Here is a 25,616-nt window from a genome sequence, read left to right as displayed (position 1 = left end):
ACAGAAACAGTCCTTAAACTATTTCATAACTTCCATATTTTGCCCGGTGGTTGTGTTGACAATTTGATTGGTATCAAATGTTGATGCTTAATGTGGTTTTATTTTACAAATGCTCTTCGTTGAATACCTATGAGATATTCAAAACTCGATTAATCTATTGGCTATTGAGTTTGAGTAAGGTGTTGTTTGTTTTTTTAATCAAAAATTCATAAAATCGCGATAACCGCGATCTCAAATAACGGCATGTGACCGCTATTGAAATTTTGACCGCGATAACTGCATAGCTTGCAGGTCCTTAACAGCTTGCGACCTGGTGATGTATCTGGCGGCGTTCCCTTCCTTCTTCTTCCCCTGCGAACCACAAGTGAAAAACGCAACATAAAAACGATATTCTTCCGTGTAGGGAATTACTAGTAAGTTTCGTTTGAAACTTACTGGAGGCCTGTAATGTTTAGGCATGGCTGCTAGCAGTCACGACTCTGCTTCTAGGAAAGACGGTGAGGTACGGTGCTCCGGTGAAAGGTGACTCGGCCAGTTGAAAGCCTTTCTCTGGAGAGGGAAAGGGCGGCTGTGGGTGGCCGAAGTTCGGCGACGAAGAAAGGGAGGCGTATGTTCTTCGATCGTGAAACTATATATCTTACGGTTTTCACGTTAAAAAGGTATTATACTACCACATTAAGGTAATGTCGGTGTTACCATATTTACCTCCCCTCAACTTTGAGAAATATACTTCCACCCCTTGTCTTCTTTTAACTTTCAAAAATGATATTTTTTATTCCAATATTTCGTAAAATGTTATTTTAAGTCCTTCTATTTTGAACCTTTTAAAATATCAGTTTCAACCCTTTTATTTTCTAACTTTTTATATTTAACCCAAAAAATTACTTGTTTTTGTATGTATGTTTAGGTATAAATTTGGTTTTTTGTCTATTTAAAATATCAGTTTCAACCCTTTTATTTTCTAACGTTTTATATCTAGTAACTCGTTTAGTATTATATGAATGAATTTGGACCCTCCACCCGACCCCCACATCATTCTTATCCTTCACAATAATCCACCATGATAACCAAAACTTTGGCCGCACTCTACTCCTCATGCAACAGGGTTATAAAGACCAAACAAGGAAACGTGTAGCAAATTGTCTATTAAAAGCCTTATTCCACTTAAAATAGATATTTAACTAATCTAATTTAAAAAAAGAAATTTTGGATTTTTCCATTTATTTTGCATTTTAAAATTATTTTTAGATTTGGTCTTACGGTATCACAAAATTATAATGGTCTCAAATAAACCTGAACCTATATATATATATATATATATATATATATATATATATATATATATATATTAACCCCCTTTATCAATAAGATTACAAACAAGAAATATATTTCTAACCTGTTTTTGGTTGTTTTTAAGAAATATAACTTTTTTAGCAAAATGACCATTTGGTTCCGAATGCGGAATTTCGGACCCCATTTTAAATTCGGTTAAATGGGTAGATATCCCTTATAAATATCAATTAATCTTTTTCGGATTATACTTCGATATCCCTTGTTTCGGATTATCGTATCTTTCATTCTAGACACCTTTTACAACTGAAAATGTATTTTGATAGCAAGGAAAAAATGCAATAAGTTTCAAATTTATTTCTAATTAAATGCATTTATTTTAGATTATACGCTAAAAATGTTTAGTTTACGCAATTATATAGGTATTATAGGGTTTTCTATAAATTTTAATCGTGTTAAGACAATAATATGATTACATAGGCTTATACATTTACATTACATTATACATTGTTATAAAAAATCCTAATTTTTGCTAGTCCGGAACGTGTCTCGAATCCAAAAATCATGTCCGGAATCTGATAATCATGTCCGGAATACAACGAACTGTGTCTGGAATTTTAGTCCAATACCGTACCCGGTTTTCGGATTCCGAAACATACATACAAAAATCCTAATTCCGGAATACAATCAAAAACGCTAATTCCGGAATACAAAAATTTACACGAATGGTCTCTATGGTTTGGGGTAATTTGCACATTTGATCCATAATTTACTTTTTTAACTCGGAAGGTCCCTACTGTTTGTTTTTGTTACGCGTTTGGTCCCTTTTATTTGTTTTTGTTATGCGCTTGGTCCCTGTCTTACCTAAAAAAACTATTATTTGAATATGGAAAAATAATGGGATAGGTAGGGTAAGGTGAGGGGAGTGGGGTTGCGAGTGTGTTTATTTAAATAAATTAAAAAATCAGGGGCAAAATAGTCTTTTTTGGTAAGACAGGGACTAAGCGTGTAACAAAAACAAACAATAGGGACCTTCCGAGTTAAAAAAATAAGTTAAGGACCAAACGTGCAAATTACCTTAAACCATAGGGACTATTCGTGTAATTTACTCAAAATTTAATTTACTCTATCAAAAATTAATATATTAAAAAGTGGGTGTTTACTGAAACTTACTTCCCAACAATATAGTCTTCGGTTGGTAGTATAATTCGTGCATTTATGCAATCAAAGACCCATTGTGGCTGTATATAATCTCTGGAAATAAACCGGTGACTTTAACTTGGCCTATCAACAATCTACAAAAATAAAACATCAGAATAATATTAATAATCAGTAAGAAATATATAAAAGATTTTTTTTATAATAAAATATTAATATACCTGATAATTAATGCTCTGGTTAGATTCCTCAAATGGAGCTCCATCTCCCTCCCATGAAACCACACCACCAAATGCCGTAATCACAAAAAGCAATGATTCTCTTGGAACCTGTAAAAAAAAATAGACACTCACTTTAACAAGATGAAAGAAGCTTGAAGGCTAAGCAATTATTCAATTTAAAAAAAAAAAAAAAAAAAAAACATCGACTTTATTTACCTCACGACTCAAGAAGAATGTCATGTCTTTGAAAAGGGTTTTACATGCTCTTGTTTCTTCATCATCTTCATTCTCATCAGCAACATTTTCAACATACCTTGTAAAAGCATATAAATCTATACAATTTTTTAAAAAGTTAATATACCTTATATATGATATCTAGTAATAATTAATCTATCATGTGATAGAAAATTCATACCTGAAGCTGAAGCTTTCAGTTGAGGATCAAGGATAGGTGGATATTTCAAATTAATCGAATTGTAGAGTTTGAAATTAACAAAACCTAAGAGATTCTGCATATTTAATCAATTTATATGTAAGTAAGAGTTAAAACAAAAAGATATATAATATTCATAAGAAAGGTAGAAGCTTGATCATTATCACAAACCTCGTATAATTCCAAGAATGTAAGCATGATCTTGTAATCTACATCTTGAGGCATTACTTGTTGTAGTGCATGAGGCGTCAACCATGTGATTTTTTGCCCTTCAACCTCTGCCTAAAAGGGGCAAATTGGTAATTTTACATTCTACATAACATCAAATTTATTGATTTATACATGTGATGATTTCTATACCTGGTAATATATGCCTTTCACAGATATGAAAGCCTTTCGCAATTTATGTGTGCGAGAGACATATGCTTGCCACTCAAGACTCAACCTAAAGAAATTAAAACATATAAACCATTAAGATATAAAATTAGATATTCAGAATATGGGAACACATTACACATACCCTCTACAACTATGGATTCTTTCTACTTGAATGTTTTCCCTTTCTATAGCAGGTAATGCAGCAAAAAGATGCACCATGGTGAGTCCATCATCCAAATCTCTTAATGCATCAATGAATGTTGGATACCTGAAGTCAAATTTGTAAAAAGTTACGACTTAATTGGGAAAATCTTCTTTTTACTTTTCTATCAAGTCGTTCTTTTTGCATTTAGTAAAAAAGAAAGACTGGTATATAGTTATATACTATAGGTATATAGCATACCGGATTAAGTAATGTCCTCATTGAGTCAAAAGGAAAATGCAACAAAAAGTGTTGTATAAGTTAGATATATAATGACACTAACCTCTCAAGGATAGGCCTATCAAGTGTGTAAGAAGGCTTGTGTGTTGACACGCGTTGAACAAGATCTTTGTTCTTCTTAGACATTGCTTTCTTTTTCTTTTTCTCATATGTCCTAGCCTCACGAAACTTGACAAGAAGTGGGTCATGTTTAAGACCCAAAATATCTTTCATGTGATAATAGGTATGGTGGTTTCCCTTCACTTTTTTCTTTGGGTCTCGAGGAAAACCTTTTTTGAAGATACATAATTTCCTATTGAATCAAAAACAACCAAAACATTTGGATTATTAGAGTATATATACACAATTGAAAATATAGAACCTCTTATGAATTGTATACGTACCAAATATTTAACTATCAAATACACAACACAAGAGAGTAACTATTCAAATCCACATTATTACATGTTTTGTTTTTTAAATCAATAAGACCCTTGATCATGGTAGTAAAGGACATCAAATTAGGGTTATGGACTTCTTATCATCACTCCAAACTAGGGTTTTTCACCTCTTATCTCAAAAGCGCTCATTGAAGATAAATCAATACATTTAACAACAAAAACTTCTTCAAATTCTTCCTTCTCTATACATCCTCATTCAAAACACTTAATATGAATATACATTTAACTACGTTGATTGTAAATTCAAACATTAATGAGCTTTTGTGCTTCTTATCTCACCTCATATATACACATCTATATATCTACAACATACGCCAAGATTCAAAGCAAATTAATACCTGAACACGGAAAGACTGACTTGCAGGCTAAGCTATCAATTGCGCGCTATAGCGGCGCTATAGCATTTTGCGGAGGTCAGGAACCGCTATTTTCAACTTAGCGTTTTCATTTCGCGGTACCGCTATTAGCGGCGCTATTCACCGCTATTTACCGCTATTTCAATAACCGCTATAGCGGCGCTATTCCATTTTCATTCACATTTAGGGTCATTTTGTTACTTTGTCAATGAAAAAGTAGTTTTAATGATCTCACTTCACTTTCATTTTAAAATGCCCAAACAACTAACATAATTAAAAGCATTCAAAGCAACTACGTCTACCGACAACTCTCTTTCTCATCATCTTTTTCTGTACTCACGACGACTTGAGCTGCTATGGTCGGACTCCATTAATGTTTTTTGTAAATCGAACCACACCTATGAGGCTACGACTTGGGAGTTAACTCTTTATATCAACCATGACCTACTAATACAATATTGAATACGGGCAATACAATTAATCTCTATTTGACACTTTGACACTACGTAGTTTCCTTATTACCATAATAGAATATTATGTTATGTTTTTATATGACTTTTTAGGTTTATGATATTAATTCTATATAAACTTATAGTATTAATACTCAAATATATATAACTTCTATATAAATATAATATAAAATTATAAATTATCCGTAATATTAAAAAAAACGCTATATCACCGCTATACCACCGCGATAACCGCGATCTCAAATAACGGCATGTGACCGCTATTGAAATTTTGACCGCGATAACTGCATAGCTTGCAGGTCCTTAACAGCTTGCGACCTGGTGATGTATCTGGCGGCGTTCCCTTCCTTCTTCTTCCCCTGCGAACCACAAGTGAAAAACGCAACATAAAAACGATATTCTTCCGTGTAGGGAATTACTAGTAAGTTTCGTTTGAAACTTACTGGAGGCCTGTAATGTTTAGGCGTGGCTGCTAGCAGTCACGACTCTGCTTCTAGGAAAGACGGTGAGGTACGGTGCTCCGGTGAAAGGTGACTCGGCCAGTTGAAAGCCTTTCTCTGGAGAGGGAAAGGGCGGCTGTGGGTGGCCGAAGTTCGGCGACGAAGAAAGGGAGGCGTATGTTCTTCGATCGTGAAACTATATATCTTACGGTTTTCACGTTAAAAAGGTATTATACTACCACATTAAGGTAATGTCGGTGTTACCATATTTACCTCCCCTCAACTTTGAGAAATATACTTCCACCCCTTGTCTTCTTTTAACTTTCAAAAATGATATTTTTTATTCCAATATTTTGTAAAATGTTATTTTAAGTCCTTCTATTTTGAACCTTTTAAAATATCAGTTTCAACCCTTTTATTTTCTAACTTTTTATATTTAACCCAAAAAATTACTTGTTTTTGTATGTATGTTTAGGTATAAATTTGGTTTTTTGTCTATTTAAAATCTCAATTTCAACCCTTTTATTTTCTAACGTTTTATATCTAGTAACTCGTTTAGTATTATATGAATGAATTTGGACCCTCCACCCGACCCCCACATCATTCTTATCCTTCACAATAATCCACCATGATAACCAAAACTTTGGCCGCACTCTACTCCTCATGCAACAGGGTTATAAAGACCAAACAAGGAAACATGTAGCAAATTGTCTATTAAAAGCCTTATTCCACTTAAAATAGATATTTAACTAATCTAATTTAAAAAAAGAATTTTTGGATTTTTCCATTTATTTTGCATTTTAAAATTATTTTTAGATTTGGTCTTACGGTATCACAAAATTATAATGGTCTCAAATAAACCTGAACCTATATATATATATATATATATATATATATATATATATATATATATATATATATATATATATATATATATATATATATATTAACCCCCTTTATCAATAAGATTACAAACAAGAAATATATTTCTAACCTGTTTTTGGTTGTTTTTAAGAAATATAACTTTTTTAGCAAAATGACCATTTGGTTCCGAATGCGGAATTTCGGACCCCATTTTAAATTCGGTTAAATGGGTAGATATCCCTTATAAATATCAATTAATCTTTTTCGGATTATACTTCGATATCCCTTGTTTCGGATTATCGTATCTTTCATTCTGGACACCTTTTACAACTGAAAATGTATTTTGATAGCAAGGAAAAAATGCAATAAGTTTCAAATTTATTTCTAATTAAATGCATTTATTTTAGATTATACGCTAAAAATGTTTAGTTTACGCAATTATATAGGTATTATAGGGTTTTCTATAAATTTTAATCGTGTTAAGACAATAATATGATTACATAGGCTTATACATTTACATTAACATTATACATTGTTATAAAAAATCCTAATTTTTGCTAGTCCGGAACGTGTCTCGAATCCAAAAATCATGTCCGGAATCTGATAATCATGTCCGGAATACAACGAACTGTGTCTGGAATTTTAGTCCAATACCGTACCCGGTTTTCGGATTCCGAAACATACATACAAAAATCCTAATTCCGGAATACAATCAAAAACGCTAATTCCGGAATACAATTAAAACCCTATTTCCGCTCAGGAACATACATACAAATATCCCTAATTAATAATTCTTTTGATTGCAACACGATATAACATACGAAGCGGTTGTTGCTAGAACGTGCATACCTAAACTTGGGCGCAAAATCATGGCGCGCTTACAAAGCCGACGAGTTTGTGGGGCGATGTTTAAGCAATCATGTTTTGTTGATTACGTGAACATGTTGATAGGTGTCTAATGTCACCATTTACTATGCTGTTATCTTATGTGTAACGAAGTTACTACTTTTGATCCAGTTGACCTAGAAAAGCTTCTATTTCTGGTTCGAGGTTATTGAGTTTACTTAGACAGGAACGCAATCTACTTGGTTACCGGCTTGTAGTTCCGGGATTATTTTCGTCCAACTTCTGGTTTTGCAGAATTCAAAGAACATATGTTTCCATTTGTGCCGCTTTCACATTTGGTGAGTGTGGTTGGCCTTACGCACGTGTTCAATAACTTACTTCGTCAATTAAGTAATGAAGATGTGGTGAGAGTCTCCCTGTTGTATATGCTAGAGCAAGGATTTTTTGAGAAATACCTTTGACAACCAATTGCTAATGAACGTATGACACACATCTCTAATTTATAAGCGTTTTTAACAGGTATATAGTTTTTTTTACCTACATTATATTAAAATAATATATATACTTATTAAGTGTAATTTTTTGACATATGTACCAATGGGGAAGATTGATATGGAGTTCACTTACAAATAGATGCGTGTTGTGTTTGATAAGATTGAGGACTATTTGAACCCAAATGCGCAAAGAATCGGCAGTAGACACACATATACTCTATAGGGATTTGTCTGTGCATTTAAGGTATGTACATTATGTTTAATAAGAGGTTTTAAACAACAAGTATTGTAATCTTGTTAACTTAGTAAGTTGTTTGTCATTTTAATTTTGTAGATTTGGATCTTAGTGACATTTCCCAAGAAATTGTTGGTTCCCCTAATTAAAAAAATGGCATATTGAATGAATATATGGCTTATTGAGATCGTTAATAACATCATAGATAACACCAACCTTTTTATTTGGTCCATCATTGGAGTATGAATCAAGGTTTCCTAATTAAAAAACAGTAACAAAAAAAAAACACGATTACTTTGAAGGGTGACAAAAATAAGGAAACTCCAATTCGAAACATGAAGATGTAATTGAATAAAAAAAGGACTAAATTGAATTAAAATAATTGTTTTGATGTTGTCAGACATGAGTGACAAATCGATTACGATACATGGTGTAGAGCGACGTTGTTGTTAAATGCATCGATTACGATACATGTTGTTAAATGTTTCGACACACCATAACATCATCAACCTCTTCTTTTATAACCATAAAATAGCACAAACAAACAAAACTGAAAAAGATAAATATATTGGATCTTTTTTCTAAAAGATGATAAAATTATTATACTTCTACTTATACAATAAAAGACATTAAAATTATCATATGATCATTACGAATTTAATATTTAACATCGGAGATTAAAATGATAAAAACTAATTAATGAAAAATAATAAAACTTTAAACGTTAAATAAAATAAGGGAATAAAATGGAACATTGTTAAATAAAATGACTTAACTGCATCAAACATTAAGCTTATAAAAACATTAAGTGAAATATAAAATATAAGGTTTTGTGTTATTAAAGGACCACACCCGACATGTAGAATTAGTTCCGACGGGAACACCACATAGGCTAGGATGGTGACCATACTCAAGAGCTCCACCGGGTCATGGGCGGAGCTTTATTAGGGCGAGGAGGGCTGTGGCCCCTTCTCCTGATTTTTTTTGTTACAAATAGCCCCTTATATTTTCATTTTATACATATTAGACCGAAAAATATAAAATTTTGGCGGTGGTTCCCCTTGATCACCGATTTTTATACATATTATATTTTCGGCCTCCAAATCATATGTTGAAGCTCTTCCACTGCACCGGGTGGAACAACGTTGCATTTTTTTTTTCCTCTTTTACTTTTTGAAAAGAAAACATAATACCTCTTATAATACCCATAAACTTTAATATATTTTTTTCAGACCACCCAGCCAACACTCTCTTATTTTCTCTCTTATTAACCTCTAAAATGAATTTTCAAAGTCCCTCAATTTTCACAACGCCGCTATCATCATGTAGCCGACCTCATCTTCCTAACACAACCATAACCACAACCATACTCGCACCCACTTCCACCTCTGATAATCTATTTTCTCTTGAATCTTCACCACAACCATACATATCGCACAATATGATATGCTTTCATTCATTCAATTCAACCCCGTATGTTTTCTTCAACCCCTTCATATTTTTCCTGATAGAAGCATAACCAATCTTTCATAACATCAACCACTTAAACTATTGTTATACCACTATTTTTATTTTCTTTTTCCTTTCTATGCCCTCATCAGCATCACATCATCTCCACTCAATTTTCAATCAAATTTACAATCTATGTTATACTCTTTTTTCACCATTGTCGTACTTTTTATTGTATTTTTTTAATTTAAAGAAATAATGCAATTATCTTAACACTTACTTTTATTATTTGTATTAAAAAGAATGAAAGATGAAAAACGAATATAATATAGGTTGAAAGAAAGCAATGAGAGTGAAAATGATATGGCAATGACAAACATAGAAAGGAAGAAAAGAAAAGGAGAGGTTTAACAATAGCCTAAATTAAGTGGTTGATATTCTTAACCAAAAAACATTTCACTGCAACGGTATAAGAGCTCCCATATACTATTGGAAATAGTTATGTGAAGAAAATAATCATAATATCACATGGGTTCACATTCTTTTAAAATCGTAAGTTTTTCTAAGATGTTAAACATAATATGGGAAAAACATACACACAAATTAATACTCACAGAGAACAAATTCAAAGTCATACCATATGTGATTTAGTAAGAATATCATCAGATCCAGAAACAAACCAAATTTTGAGAAAAAAAAAAATCCACCGTTATAAAAACATGTAAAAAAAAGCCAATACCTACAAAATTTAATTCATTGCTTTGATTATAAAAACGCAGGGAATTAAGGACCTTGAATCTCTAAATCAGCTTCAGTGAGATGATGTTTTCTTGGAGTTTTGAATATTTTTCTTCCTTGTCTTGAGAGTATCCACACTTGCCTTTTTCCTTTCTTGCGAAATCTGGACACAAAGAAACACAAATTAAATAAACAAAACATATGATGGGCTTCTTGATTTAAAAAAAAAAAGAGATATATACAATTGAAACTAACCTTCATGGCTTCATAAAGTCTCCTCTTTTTACGTGACATGGTAACCTTTGACATGTTGTCATTATCATCAGCAAACTGCTGCAGATTTTGATCATCATCTTCCGTTTCTTCATCATCAACGTTCTTTTTCTTCTTCTTGCCCTCTTCAGCTGTAGCGGGTGTGTGTTGTGTTGTCCCTTCCAGTTCCTTTTTTAGTTCATGATGATACTCCTCTTGAAGCATCGCCATCTGCATCCCCAAGGGGTAAAATCGTCATTTCACACAGCACCATCCAACTCATAGACTAAGGAGCTGTTTCTTTTCTTACTTAATGGGTTTATCGGGGGTTAAGCACACTAAATATAATGAATATCGTAAATAAGTTTTCTGGGATGCAAGGGCATAATGGTCATTTGCCGATCAAGAAAAGATACCAAAATTTATCATTAATTATTCATTCAATCATTGGAATGTAAGGCGTTATCACACAGGGAGCAAGAAGAAAGAAAGATTCTTTTGGGGACCAAATCCGAGAGGATGACCAAAGCACAAGGACCAAAAATGTAAATTTGTAAAGCAGGAGGAAAGGAACCTTTCTTTTTCTTTCAGCAGCTTCTTTGGCTTTAGTGCGATCGATGATGCCTTCAGCAAGTAGATTTTGGGCATTATCAAGATCATCTTGTTCGCCACCTGGCATTGGGAGGATCTCTTTTCTAGCAGCAGCTTGATGCCTTTTAATGGTCTCTGCATACTCGGGTTCATGTCCTTCTGCTTCATTATCAACAAATGGAGACAAATGTGGTGGAAGAACCCTGATTTACACACAATGACAATGTTAAGAACTATTATCATCTTTTGGTCCCTGGGTATTGTTTTTTATTTAAATTTTAGTCCTTATTTGAGTTTTTTGTAATATTTTTTGGTCTAGGTTCCAAGTAAAATGATTATACTTCTAGGACCAAAATTGCAAAAATCAGCTATATTGAGGCCAAAAATAATCATTTTACATGGAACATAGACCAAAAATGTTACAAGAATCTAAAATAAGAACCAAAACTGAAAGAAAACTTTTTGGGACCAAATTGCAAAAATCAGCTTTACTCAAGGACCAAGAATGTCTGTTTTACTTTGAACAAGGAACAAAAATGTTTCAAGAGCTTCAAATAAGGACTAAATTTGTAAAATAACACTTTTTGGGACAAGGATTGCGAAAATCAGCTATAGTCCGGGATCGAAGATAATCATTTTACTAGGAAAAAAAGACCAAAAATGTATAAGAAAATATTTGGGACCTTATTTGCAAAAATCAGATATACTCTACTCTGGGACCGAAAATAGTCATCTTACTTTGAACAAGGAACAAAAACATTACACGAATCTCAAATAAGGATTAGAATTGTTAAAGAACACTTTTTGGGACCAAAAATGTAAAAGAACGCTTTTTGGCACCAAAATTGCAAAAACCAGCCATAATCTGGGACCAAAGATGGTCATTTTATGTGAAAAGGGACCAAAAACATTATAAGAACCTCAAATAAGGTATAAAATTGTGATAAAAAAACTTTTGAGGACCAACTTTATAAAAATCAGCTATACTTAGGGACCAAAAATGTAATTTACTCTATTAAAAATTAATATATTAAAAGGTGGGTGTTTACTGAAACTTACTTCCCAACAATATAGTCTTCGGTTGGTAGTATAATTCGTGCATTTATGCAATCAAAGACCCATTGTGGCTGTATATAATCTCTGGAAATAAACCGGTGACTTTGACTTGGCCTATCAACAATCTACAAAAATAAAACATCAGAATAATACTAATAATTAGTAAGAAATATATAAAAGAATTTTTTTTTTATAATAAAATAATAAAATACCTGATAATTAATGCTCTGGTTAGATTCCTCAAATGGAGCTCCATCTCCCTCCCATGAAACCACACCACCAAATGCCGTAATCACAAAAAGCAATGATTCTCTTGGAACCTGTAAAAAAAATCGACACTCACTTTAACACGATGAAAGAAGCTTGAAGGCTAAGCAATTATTCAATTTAAAAAAAAAAAAAAACAAACAAAAAAAACAAAAAAAAAATATCGACTTTATTTACCTCACGACTCAAGAAGAATGTCATGTCTTTGAAAAGGGTTTTACATGCTCTTGTTTCTTCATCATCTTCATTCTCATCAGCAACATTTTCAACATACCTTGTAAAAGCATATAAATCTGTACAAATTTTTAAAAAGTTAAGTTACCTTATGATATCTAGTAATAATCTATATTCTATGATGTGATAGAAAATTCATACCTGAAGCTGAAGCTTTCAGTCGAGGATCAAGGATAGGTGGGTATTTCAAATTAATCGAATTGTAGAGTTTGAAATTAACAAAACCTAAGAGATTCTGCATATTTAATCAATTTATATGTAAGTAAGAGTTAAAACAAAAAGATATATAATATTCATAAGAAAGGTAGAAGCTTGATCATTATCACAAACCTCGTATAATTCCAAGAATGTAAGCATGATCTTGTAATCTACATCTTGAGGCATTACTTGTTGTAGTGCATGAGGCGTCAACCATGTGATTTTTTGCCCTTCAACCTCTGCCTAAAAGGGGCAAATTGGTAATTTTACATTCTACATAACATCAAATTTATTGATTTATACATGTGATGATTTCTATACCTGGTAATATATGCCTTTCACAGATATGAAAGCCTTTCGCAATTTATGTGTGCGAGAGACATATGCTTGCCACTCAAGACTCAACCTAAAGAAATTAAAACATATAAACCATTAAGATATAAAATTAGATATTCAAAATATGGGAACACATTACACATACCCTCTACAACTATGGATTCTTTCTACTTGAATGTTTTCCCTTTCTATAGCAGGTAATGCAGCAAAAAGATGCACCATGGTGAGTCCATCATCCAAATCTCTTAATGCATCAATGAATGTTGGATACCTGAAGTCAAATTTGTAAAAAGTTACGACTTAATTGGGAAAATCTTCTTTTTACTTTTCTATCAAGTCGTTCTTTTTGCATTTAGTAAAAAAGAAAGACTGGTATATAGTTATATACTATAGGTATATAGCATACCGGATTAAGTAATGTCCTCATTGAGTCAAAAGGAAAATGCAACAAAAAGTGTTGTATAAGTTAGATATATAATGACACTAACCTCTCAAGGATAGGCCTATCAAGTGTGTAAGAAGGCTTGTGTGTTGACACGCGTTCAACAAGATCTTTGTTCTTCTTAGACATTGCTTTCTTTTTCTTTTTCTCATATGTCCTAGCCTCACGAAACTTGACAAGAAGTGGGTCATGTTTAAGACCCAAAATATCTTTCATGTGATAATAGGTATGGTGGTTTCCCTTCACTTTTTTCTTTGGGTCTCGAGGAAAAACTTTTTTGAAGATACATAATTTCCTATTGAATCAAAAACAACCAAAACATTTGGATTATTAGAGTATATATACACAATTGAAAATATAGAACCTCTTATGAATTGTATACGTACCAAATATTTAACTATCAAATACACAACACAAGAGAGTAACTATTCAAATCCACATTATTACATGTTTTGCTTTTTAAATCAATAAGACCCTTGATCATGGTAGTAAAGGACATCAAATTAGGGTTATGGACTTCTTATCATCACTCCAAACTAGGGTTTTTCACCTCTTATCTCAAAAGCGCTCATTGAAGATAAATCAATACATTTAACAACAAAAACTTCTTCAAATTCTTCCTTCTACATCCTCATTCAAAACACTCAATATGAATATACATTTAACTACGTCGATTGTAAATTCAAACATTAATGAGCTTTTGTGCTTCTTATCTCACCTCATATATACACATCTATATATCTACAACATACGCCAAGATTCAAAGCAAATTAATACCTGAACACGGAAAGACTGACTTGCAGGTCCTTAACAGCTTGCGACCTGGTGATGTATCTGGCGGCGTTCCCTTCCTTCTTCTTCCCCTGCGAACCACAAGTGAAAAACGCAACATAAAAACGATATTCATCCGTGTAGGGAATTACTTGTAAGTTTCGTTTGAAACTTACTGGAGGCCTGTAATGTTTAGGCATGGCTGCTAGCAGTCACGACTCTGCTTCTAGGAAAGACGGTGAGGTACGGTGCTCCGGTGAAAGGTGACTCGGCCGGTTGAAATCCTTTCTCTGGAGAGGGAAAGGGCGGCTGTGGGTGGCCGAAGTTCGGCGACGAAGAAAGGGAGGCGTATGTTCTTCGATCGTGAAACTATATATCTTACGGTTTTCACGTTAAAAAGGTATTATACTACCACATTAAGGTAATGTCGGTGTTACCATATTTACCACCCCTCAACTTTGAGAAATATATTATATAAACAACTAGCGTCATTCTCACTAAAAAAAATCAACAGTATCAACAACTTTTCCATTGACATGAAACCTTGTCATCTCTCTTGTTAATAAACAACTCAAGTTCCAATCTAGTTAGCAGCCAATCACCCCCCTTTGAAGTCTGAACTGCAATGAAGCACGTAAACTAAACATAAGTAGATTAAACGACCGGGCACAATCAGAACTCGATAGTAATCTTATGAAGAACTTTACGTAATTATACTAATAAAAAAATTTCCCTTTGTTTCGTTTGAGCTTTTTTCTTCACTAGTTTTCACCATAGGCTACATATGTTCTGAACCATACGAAATCGGACTAACACGATTGAATATATTATATAAACAACTAGCGTCATTCTCACTAAAAAAAATCAACCTTAAATCATGAGAACTGAAACTTGAACGTAAACTGGCTTACTTGTGACTAGGTTTAAAACGCTTCGACGGAGATCAAGGCGAAGGTGATGGAGATACCTTGTCCGCCTTTCTCTCTCTCTCTCTAGATCGTTAGGGTTTATATAGCGGTGTCGACTCCAATTGAGGGTTTTGATTGTTGGTAAAATGGGGCGGAGATCTGGCGGAAGGCGCGATCGGAGGGAACACCAAGAAAGAAGCGCAAGAAGTGAACCAAAAGACTCGACACCATATAACTTTGAGATAAGTTACAGAAACAGTCCTTAAACTATTTCATAACTTCCATATTTTGCCCGGTGGTTGTGTTGACAATTTGATTGGTATCAAATGTTGATGCTTAATGTGGTTTTATTTTACAAATGCTCTTCGTTGAATACCTATGAGATATTCAAAACTCGATTAATCTATTGGCTATTGAGTTTGAGTAAGGTGTTGTTTGTTTTTTTAATCAAAAATTCATAAAATCGCGATAACCGCGATCTCAAATAACGGCATGTGACCGCTATTGAAATTTTGACCGCGATAACTGCATAGCTTGCAGGTCCTTAACAGCTTGCGACCTGGTGATGTATCTGGCGGCGTTCCCTTCCTTCTTCTTCCCCTGCGAACCACAAGTGAAAAACGCAACATAAAAACGATATTCTTCCGTGTAGGGAATTACTAGTAAGTTTCGTTTGAAACTTACTGGAGGCCTGTAATGTTTAGGCATGGCTGCTAGCAGTCACGACTCTGCTTCTAGGAAAGACGGTGAGGTACGGTGCTCCGGTGAAAGGTGACTCGGCCAGTTGAAAGCCTTTCTCTGGAGAGGGAAAGGGCGGCTGTGGGTGGCCGAAGTTCGGCGACGAAGAAAGGGAGGCGTATGTTCTTCGATCGTGAAACTATATATCTTACGGTTTTCACGTTAAAAAGGTATTATACTACCACATTAAGGTAATGTCGGTGTTACCATATTTACCTCCCCTCAACTTTGAGAAATATACTTCCACCCCTTGTCTTCTTTTAACTTTCAAAAATGATATTTTTTATTCCAATATTTCGTAAAATGTTATTTTAAGTCCTTCTATTTTGAACCTTTTAAAATATCAGTTTCAACCCTTTTATTTTCTAACTTTTTATATTTAACCCAAAAAATTACTTGTTTTTGTATGTATGTTTAGGTATAAATTTGGTTTTTTGTCTATTTAAAATATCAGTTTCAACCCTTTTATTTTCTAACGTTTTATATCTAGTAACTCGTTTAGTATTATATGAATGAATTTGGACCCTCCACCCGACCCCCACATCATTCTTATCCTTCACAATAATCCACCATGATAACCAAAACTTTGGCCGCACTCTACTCCTCATGCAACAGGGTTATAAAGACCAAACAAGGAAACGTGTAGCAAATTGTCTATTAAAAGCCTTATTCCACTTAAAATAGATATTTAACTAATCTAATTTAAAAAAAGAAATTTTGGATTTTTCCATTTATTTTGCATTTTAAAATTATTTTTAGATTTGGTCTTACGGTATCACAAAATTATAATGGTCTCAAATAAACCTGAACCTATATATATATATATATATATATATATATATATATATATATATATATATATATATATATTAACCCCCTTTATCAATAAGATTACAAACAAGAAATATATTTCTAACCTGTTTTTGGTTGTTTTTAAGAAATATAACTTTTTTAGCAAAATGACCATTTGGTTCCGAATGCGGAATTTCGGACCCCATTTTAAATTCGGTTAAATGGGTGGATATCCCTTATAAATATCAATTAATCTTTTTCGGATTATACTTCGATATCCCTTGTTTCGGATTATCGTATCTTTCATTCTGGACACCTTTTACAACTGAAAATGTATTTTGATAGCAAGGAAAAAATGCAATAAGTTTCAAATTTATTTCTAATTAAATGCATTTATTTTAGATTATACGCTAAAAATGTTTAATTTACGCAATTATATAGGTATTATAGGGTTTTCTATAAATTTTAATCGTGTTAAGACAATAATATGATTACATAGGCTTATACATTTACATTACATGATACATTGTTATCAAAAATCCTAATTTTTGCTAGTCCGGAACGTGTCTGGAATCCAAAAATCATGTCCGGAATCTGATAATCATGTCCGGAATACAACGAACTGTGTCTGGAATTTTGGTCCGATACCGTACCCGGTTTTCGGATTCTGAAACATACATACAAAAATCCTAATTCCGGAATACAATCAAAAACGCTAAATCCGGAATACAAAAATTTACACGAATGGTCTCTATGGTTTGGGGTAATTTGCACATTTGATCCATAATTTACTTTTTTAACTCGGAAGGTCCCTACTGTTTGTTTTTGTTACGCGTTTGGTCCCTTTTATTTGTTTTTGTTATGCGCTTGGTCCCTGTCTTACCTAAAAAAACTATTATTTGAATATGGAAAAATAATGGGATAGGTAGGGTAAGGTGAGGGGAGTGGGGTTGCGAGTGTGTTTATTTAAATAAATTAAAAAATCAGGGGCAAAATAGTCTTTTTTGGTAAGACAGGGACTAAGCGTGTAACAAAAACAAACAATAGGGACCTTCCGAGTTAAAAAAATAAGTTAAGGACCAAACGTGCAAATTACCTTAAACCATAGGGACTATTCGTGTAATTTACTCAAAATTTAATTTACTCTATCAAAAATTAATATATTAAAAAGTGGGTGTTTACTGAAACTTACTTCCCAACAATATAGTCTTCGGTTGGTAGTATAATTCGTGCATTTATGCAATCAAAGACCCATTGTGGCTGTATATAATCTCTGGAAATAAACCGGTGACTTTGACTTGGCCTATCAACAATCTACAAAAATAAAACATCAGAATAATATTAATAATCAGTAAGAAATATATAAAAGATTTTTTTTTATAATAAAATATTAATATACCTGATAATTAATGCTCTGGTTAGATTCCTCAAATGGAGCTCCATCTCCCTCCCATGAAACCACACCACCAAATGCCGTAATCACAAAAAGCAATGATTCTCTTGGAACCTGTAAAAAAAAATAGACACTCACTTTAACAAGATGAAAGAAGCTTGAAGGCTAAGCAATTATTCAATTTAAAAAAAAAAAAAAAAAAAAAAAAAAAAAAAAAAAAAAAAAACCATCGACTTTATTTACCTCACGACTCAAGAAGAATGTCATGTCTTTGAAAAGGGTTTTACATGCTCTTGTTTCTTCATCATCTTCATTCTCATCAGCAACATTTTCAACATACCTTGAAAAAGCATATAAATCTGTACAATTTTTTAAAAAGTTAATATACCTTATATATGATATCTAGTAATAATTAATCTATCATGTGATAGAAAATTCATACCTGAAGCTGAAGCTTTCAGTCGAGGATCAAGGATAGGTGGATATTTCAAATTAATCGAATTGTAGAGTTTGAAATTAACAAAACCTAAGAGATTCTGCATATTTAATCAATTTATATGTAAGTAAGAGTTAAAACAAAAAGATATATAATATTCATAAGAAAGGTAGAAGCTTGATCATTATCACAAACCTCGTATAATTCCAAGAATGTAAGCATGATCTTGTAATCTACATCTTGAGGCATTACTTGTTGTAGTGCATGAGGCGTCAACCATGTGATTTTTTGCCCTTCAACCTCTGCCTAAAAGGGGCAAATTGGTAATTTTACATTCTACATAACATCAAATTTATTGATTTATACATGTGATGATTTCTATACCTGGTAATATATGCCTTTCACAGATATGAAAGCCTTTCGCAATTTATGTGTGCGAGAGACATATGCTTGCCACTCAAGACTCAACCTAAAGAAATTAAAACATATAAACCATTAAGATATAAAATTAGATATTCAGAATATGGGAACACATTACACATACCCTCTACAACTATGGATTCTTTCTACTTGAATGTTTTCCCTTTCTATAGCAGGTAATGCAGCAAAAAGATGCACCATGGTGAGTCCATCATCCAAATCTCTTAATGCATCAATGAATGTTGGATACCTGAAGTCAAATTTGTAAAAAGTTACGACTTAATTGGGAAAATCTTCTTTTTACTTTTCTATCAAGTCGTTCTTTTTGCATTTAGTAAAAAAGAAAGACTGGTATATAGTTATATACTATAGGTATATAGCATACCGGATTAAGTAATGTCCTCATTGAGTCAAAAGGAAAATGCAACAAAAAGTGTTGTATAAGTTAGATATATAATGACACTAACCTCTCAAGGATAGGCCTATCAAGTGTGTAAGAAGGCTTGTGTGTTGACACACGTTGAACAAGATCTTTGTTCTTCTTAGACATTGCTTTCTTTTTCTTTTTCTCATATGTCCTAGCCTCACGAAACTTGACAAGAAGTGGGTCATGTTTAAGACCCAAAATATCTTTCATGTGATAATAGGTATGGTGGTTTCCCTTCACTTTTTTCTTTGGGTCTCGAGGAAAAACTTTTTTGAAGATACATAATTTCCTATTGAATCAAAAACAACCAAAACATTTGGATTATTAGAGTATATATACACAATTGAAAATATAGAACCTCTTATGAATTGTATACGTACCAAATATTTAACTATCAAATACACAACACAAGAGAGTAACTATTCAAATCCACATTATTACATGTTTTGTTTTTTAAATCAATAAGACCCTTGATCATGGTAGTAAAGGACATCAAATTAGGGTTATGGACTTCTTATCATCACTCCAAACTAGGGTTTTTCACCTCTTATCTCAAAAGCGCTCATTGAAGATAAATCAATACATTTAACAACAAAAACTTCTTCAAATTCTTCCTTCTCTATACATCCTCATTCAAAACACTTAATATGAATATACATTTAACTACGTTGATTGTAAATTCAAACATTAATGAGCTTTTGTGCTTCTTATCTCACCTCATATATACACATATATATATCTACAACATACGCCAAGATTCAAAGCAAATTAATACCTGAACACGGAAAGACTGACTTGCAGGCTAAGCTATCAATTGCGCGCTATAGCGGCGCTATAGCATTTTGCGGAGGTCAGGAACCGCTATTTTCAACTTAGCGTTTTCATTTCGCGGTACCGCTATTAGCGGCGCTATTCACCGCTATTTACCGCTATTTCAATAACCGCTATAGCGGCGCTATTCCATTTTCATTCACATTTAGGGTCATTTTGTTACTTTGTCAATGAAAAAGTAGTTTTAATGATCTCACTTCACTTTCATTTTAAAATGCCCAAACAACTAACATAATTAAAAGCATTCAAAGCAACTACGTCTACCGACAACTCTCTTTCTCATCATCTTTTTCTGTACTCACGACGACTTGAGCTGCTATGGTCGGACTCCATTAATGTTTTTTGTAAATCGAACCACACCTATGAGGCTACGACTTGGGAGTTAACTCTTTATATCAACCATGACCTACTAATACAATATTGAATACGGGCAATACAATTAATCTCTATTTGACACTTTGACACTACGTAGTTTCCTTATTACCATAATAGAATATTATGTTATGTTTTTATATGACTTTTTAGGTTTATGATATTAATTCTATATAAACTTATAGTATTAATACTCAAATATATATAACTTCTATATAAATATAATATAAAATTATAAATTATCCGTAATATTAAAAAAAACGCTATATCACCGCTATACCACCGCGATAACCGCGATCTCAAATAACGGCATGTGACCGCTATTGAAATTTTGACCGCGATAACTGCATAGCTTGCAGGTCCTTAACAGCTTGCGACCTGGTGATGTATCTGGCGGCGTTCCCTTCCTTCTTCTTCCCCTGCGAACCACAAGTGAAAAACGCAACATAAAAACGATATTCTTCCGTGTAGGGAATTACTAGTAAGTTTCGTTTGAAACTTACTGGAGGCCTGTAATGTTTAGGCGTGGCTGCTAGCAGTCACGACTCTGCTTCTAGGAAAGACGGTGAGGTACGGTGCTCCGGTGAAAGGTGACTCGGCCAGTTGAAAGCCTTTCTCTGGAGAGGGAAAGGGCGGCTGTGGGTGGCCGAAGTTCGGCGACGAAGAAAGGGAGGCGTATGTTCTTCGATCGTGAAACTATATATCTTACGGTTTTCACGTTAAAAAGGTATTATACTACCACATTAAGGTAATGTCGGTGTTACCATATTTACCTCCCCTCAACTTTGAGAAATATACTTCCACCCCTTGTCTTCTTTTAACTTTCAAAAATGATATTTTTTATTCCAATATTTCGTAAAATGTTATTTTAAGTCCTTCTATTTTGAACCTTTTAAAATATCAGTTTCAACCCTTTTATTTTCTAACTTTTTATATTTAACCCAAAAAATTACTTGTTTTTGTATGTATGTTTAGGGTATAAATTTGGTTTTTTGTCTATTTAAAATATCAGTTTCAACCCTTTTATTTTCTAACGTTTTATATCTAGTAACTCGTTTAGTATTATATGAATGAATTTGGACCCTCCACCCGACCCCCACATCATTCTTATCCTTCACAATAATCCACCATGATAACCAAAACTTTGGCCGCACTCTACTCCTCATGCAACAGGGTTATAAAGACCAAACAAGGAAACATGTAGCAAATTGTCTATTAAAAGCCTTATTCCACTTAAAATAGATATTTAACTAATCTAATTTAAAAAAAGAATTTTTGGATTTTTCCATTTATTTTGCATTTTAAAATTATTTTTAGATTTGGTCTTACGGTATCACAAAATTATAATGGTCTCAAATAAACCTGAACCTATATATATATATATATATATATATATATATATATATATATATATATATATATATATATATATATTAACCCCCTTTATCAATAAGATTACAAACAAGAAATATATTTCTAACCTGTTTTTGGTTGTTTTTAAGAAATATAACTTTTTTAGCAAAATGACCATTTGGTTCCGAATGCGGAATTTCGGACCCCATTTTAAATTCGGTTAAATGGGTAGATATCCCTTATAAATATCAATTAATCTTTTTCGGATTATACTTCGATATCCCTTGTTTCGGATTATCGTATCTTTCATTCTGGACACCTTTTACAACTGAAAATGTATTTTGATAGCAAGGAAAAAATGCAATAAGTTTCAAATTTATTTCTAATTAAATGCATTTATTTTAGATTATACGCTAAAAATGTTTAGTTTACGCAATTATATAGGTATTATAGGGTTTTCTATAAATTTTAATCGTGTTAAGACAATAATATGATTACATAGGCTTATACATTTACATTACATGATACATTGTTATCAAAAATCCTAATTTTTGCTAGTCCGGAACGTGTCTCGAATCCAAAAATCATGTCCGGAATCTGATAATCATGTCCGGAATACAACGAACTGTGTCTGGAATTTTAGTCCAATACCGTACCCGGTTTTCGGATTCCGAAACATACATACAAAAATCCTAATTCCGGAATACAATCAAAAACGCTAATTCCGGAATACAATTAAAACCCTATTTCCGCTCAGGAACATACATACAAATATCCCTAATTAATAATTCTTTTGATTGCAACACGATATAACATACGAAGCGGTTGTTGCTAGAACGTGCATACCTAAACTTGGGCGCAAAATCATGGCGCGCTTACAAAGCCGACGAGTTTGTGGGGCGATGTTTAAGCAATCATGTTTTGTTGATTACGTGAACATGTTGATAGGTGTCTAATGTCACCATTTACTATGCTGTTATCTTATGTGTAACGAAGTTACTACTTTTGATCCAGTTGACCTAGAAAAGCTTCTATTTCTGGTTCGAGGTTATTGAGTTTACTTAGACAGGAACGCATTCTACTTGGTTACCGGCTTGTAGTTCCGGGATTATTTTCGTCCAACTTCTGGTTTTGCAGAATTCAAAGAACATATGTTTCCATTTGTGCCGCTTTCACATTTGGTGAGTGTGGTTGGCCTTACGCACGTGTTCAATAACTTACTTCGTCAATTAAGTAATGAAGATGTGGTGAGAGTCTCCCTGTTGTATATGCTAGAGCAAGGATTTTTTGAGAAATACCTTTGACAGCCAATTGCTAATGAACGTATGACACACATCTCTAATTTATAAGAGTTTTTAACAGGTATATAGTTTTTTTTACCTACATTATATTAAAATAATATATATACTTATTAAGTGTAATTTTTTGACATATGTACCAATGGGGAAGATTGATATGGAGTTCACTTACAAATAGATGCGTGTTGTGTTTGATAAGATTGAGGACTATTTGAACCCAAATGCGCAAAGAATCGGCAGTAGACACACATATACTCTATAGGGATTTGTCTTTGCATTTAAGGTATGTACATTATGTTTAATAAGAGGTTTTAAACAACAAGTATTGTAATCTTGTTAACTTAGTAAGTTGTTTGTCATTTTAATTTTGTAGATTTGGATCTTAGTGACATTTCCCAAGAAATTGTTGGTTCCCCTAATTAAAAAAATGGCATATTGAATGAATATATGGCTTATTGAGATCGTTAATAACATCATAGATAACACCAACCTTTTTATTTGGTCCATCATTGGAGTATGAATCAAGGTTTCCTAATTAAAAAACAGTAACAAAAAAAAAACACGATTACTTTGAAGGGTGACAAAAATAAGGAAACTCCAATTCGAAACATGAAGATGTAATTGAATAAAAAAAGGACTAAATTGAATTAAAATAATTGTTTTGATGTTGTCAGACATGAGTGACAAATCGATTACGATACATGGTGTAGAGCGACGTTGTTGTTAAATGCATCGATTACGATACATGTTGTTAAATGTTTCGACACACCATAACATCATCAACCTCTTCTTTTATAACCATAAAATAGCACAAACAAACAAAACTGAAAAAGATAAATATATTGGATCTTTTTTCTAAAAGATGATAAAATTATTATACTTCTACTTATACAATAAAAGACATTAAAATTATCATATGATCATTACGAATTTAATATTTAACATCGGAGATTTAAATGATAAAAACTAATTAATGAAAAATAATAAAACTTTAAACGTTAAATAAAATAAGGGAATAAAATGGAACATTGTTAAATAAAATGACTTAACTGCATCAAACATTAAGCTTATAAAAACATTAAGTGAAATATAAAATATAAGGTTTTGTGTTATTAAAGGACCACACCCGACATGTAGAATTAGTTCCGACGGGAACACCACATAGGCTAGGATGGTGACCATACTCAAGAGCTCCACCGGGTCATGGGCGGAGCTTTATTAGGGCGAGGAGGGCTGTGGCCCCTTCTCCTGATTTTTTTTGTTACAAATAGCCCCTTATATTTTCATTTTATACATATTAGACCGAAAAATATAAAATTTTGGCGGTGGTTCCCCTTGATCACCGATTTTTATACATATTATATTTTCGGCCTCCAAATCATATGTTGAAGCTCTTCCACTGCACCGGGTGGAACAACGTTGCATTTTTTTTTCCTCTTTTACTTTTTGAAAAGAAAACATAATACCTCTTATAATACCCATAAACTTTAATATATTTTTTTCAGACCACCCAGCCAACACTCTCTTATTTTCTCTCTTATTAACCTCTAAAATGAATTTTCAAAGTCCCTCAATTTTCACAACGCCGCTATCATCATGTAGCCGACCTCATCTTCCTAACACAACCATAACCACAACCATACTCGCACCCACTTCCACCTCTGATAATCTATTTTCTCTTGAATCTTCACCACAACCATACATATCGCACAATATGATATGCTTTCATTCATTCAATTCAACCCCGTATGTTTTCTTCAACCCCTTCATATTTTTCCTGATAGAAGCATAACCAATCTTTCATAACATCAACCACTTAAACTATTGTTATACCACTATTTTTATTTTCTTTTTCCTTTCTATGCCCTCATCAGCATCACATCATCTCCACTCAATTTTCAATCAAATTTACAATCTATGTTATACTCTTTTTTCACCATTGTCGTACTTTTTATTGTATTTTTTTAATTTAAAGAAATAATGCAATTATCTTAACACTTACTTTTATTATTTGTATTAAAAAGAATGAAAGATGAAAAACGAATATAATATAGGTTGAAAGAAAGCAATGAGAGTGAAAATGATATGGCAATGACAAACATAGAAAGGAAGAAAAGAAAAGGAGAGGTTTAACAATAGCCTAAATTAAGTGGTTGATATTCTTAACCAAAAAACATTTCACTCCAACGGTATAAGAGCTCCCATATACTATTGGAAATAGTTATGTGAAGAAAATAATCATAATAT

At 32.8% G+C, this 25,616-nt stretch overlaps 2 protein-coding genes and 1 pseudogene across 3 annotated transcripts; all 3 read right to left on the bottom strand.

Moving 5' to 3' along the window:
- Positions 1–206: 206 nt before the first annotated feature.
- Positions 207–6,703, bottom strand: LOC145040939 (pescadillo homolog; annotated as a pseudogene).
- Positions 6,704–10,138: 3,435 nt separating this feature from the next.
- Positions 10,139–15,526, bottom strand: LOC145044089 (pescadillo homolog). Of its 2 annotated transcripts, none has more exons than XM_078992898.1 (14): positions 15,313–15,526; positions 14,578–15,021; positions 14,408–14,493; positions 13,677–13,925; positions 13,334–13,459; positions 13,174–13,258; positions 12,985–13,095; positions 12,796–12,889; positions 12,598–12,713; positions 12,366–12,473; positions 12,157–12,278; positions 11,081–11,300; positions 10,510–10,737; positions 10,139–10,417 (listed from the first exon to the last, which is right to left on the bottom strand). In XM_078992898.1, exons 2-14 carry the CDS (start codon positions 14,599–14,601, stop codon positions 10,328–10,330), a joined length of 1,659 nt encoding a protein of 552 aa, XP_078849024.1. In that variant the 5' UTR covers positions 14,602–15,021; positions 15,313–15,526; the 3' UTR covers positions 10,139–10,327. The 2 variants fall into 2 exon arrangements, with proteins under 2 accessions (XP_078849024.1, XP_078849025.1); XM_078992899.1 differs by having other exon boundaries at positions 14,578–15,016.
- A 2,501-nt stretch (positions 15,527–18,027) lies between these two features.
- On the bottom strand, positions 18,028–22,280 carry LOC145040938 (pescadillo homolog). Its single transcript, XM_078988824.1, has 12 exons — positions 22,200–22,280; positions 21,055–21,137; positions 20,443–20,470; positions 20,291–20,322; positions 19,556–19,804; positions 19,213–19,338; positions 19,053–19,137; positions 18,864–18,974; positions 18,675–18,768; positions 18,476–18,591; positions 18,239–18,346; positions 18,028–18,153 (listed from the first exon to the last, which is right to left on the bottom strand). Exons 1-12 carry the CDS (start codon positions 22,278–22,280, stop codon positions 18,028–18,030), a joined length of 1,239 nt encoding a protein of 412 aa, XP_078844950.1.
- Positions 22,281–25,616: the final 3,336 nt, after the last annotated feature.

The sequence above is a fragment of the Lactuca saligna genome, chromosome 4 (assembly GCF_052625555.1).
Source record: "Lactuca saligna cultivar CGN05327 chromosome 4, ASM5262555v1, whole genome shotgun sequence".
NCBI classification, from domain to species: Eukaryota; Viridiplantae; Streptophyta; class Magnoliopsida; order Asterales; family Asteraceae; genus Lactuca; species Lactuca saligna.
This window is presented reverse-complemented; position numbering and strand designations above follow the sequence as displayed.

What these genes read in the sequence shown, in the direction of transcription:
- LOC145044089 (XM_078992898.1), bottom strand. Translation starts at nt 14,601, where the DNA reads ATGCCTAAACATTACAGGCCTCCA. An exon ending in GATAGGCCTATCCTTGAGAG is followed by an intron (nt 13,460 to 13,676) that starts GTTAGTGTCATT and finishes ATTTGACTTCAG; the next exon opens with GTATCCAACATTCATTGATG. An exon ending in ACCAGAGCATTAATTATCAG is followed by an intron (nt 12,279 to 12,365) that starts GTATTTTATTAT and finishes TTATTTTTGTAG; the next exon opens with ATTGTTGATAGGCCAAGTCA.
- LOC145040938 (XM_078988824.1), bottom strand. Translation starts at nt 22,280, where the DNA reads ATGGGGTCCGAAATTCCGCATTCGGAACCAAATGGTCATTTTGCTAAA. An exon ending in CAAGCTATGCAGTTATCGCG is followed by an intron (nt 20,471 to 21,054) that starts GTCAAAATTTCA and finishes AAAATGGAATAG; the next exon opens with CGCCGCTATAGCGGTTATTG. An exon ending in CATTCTTGGAATTATACGAG is followed by an intron (nt 18,769 to 18,863) that starts GTTTGTGATAAT and finishes TTAAATATGCAG; the next exon opens with AATCTCTTAGGTTTTGTTAA.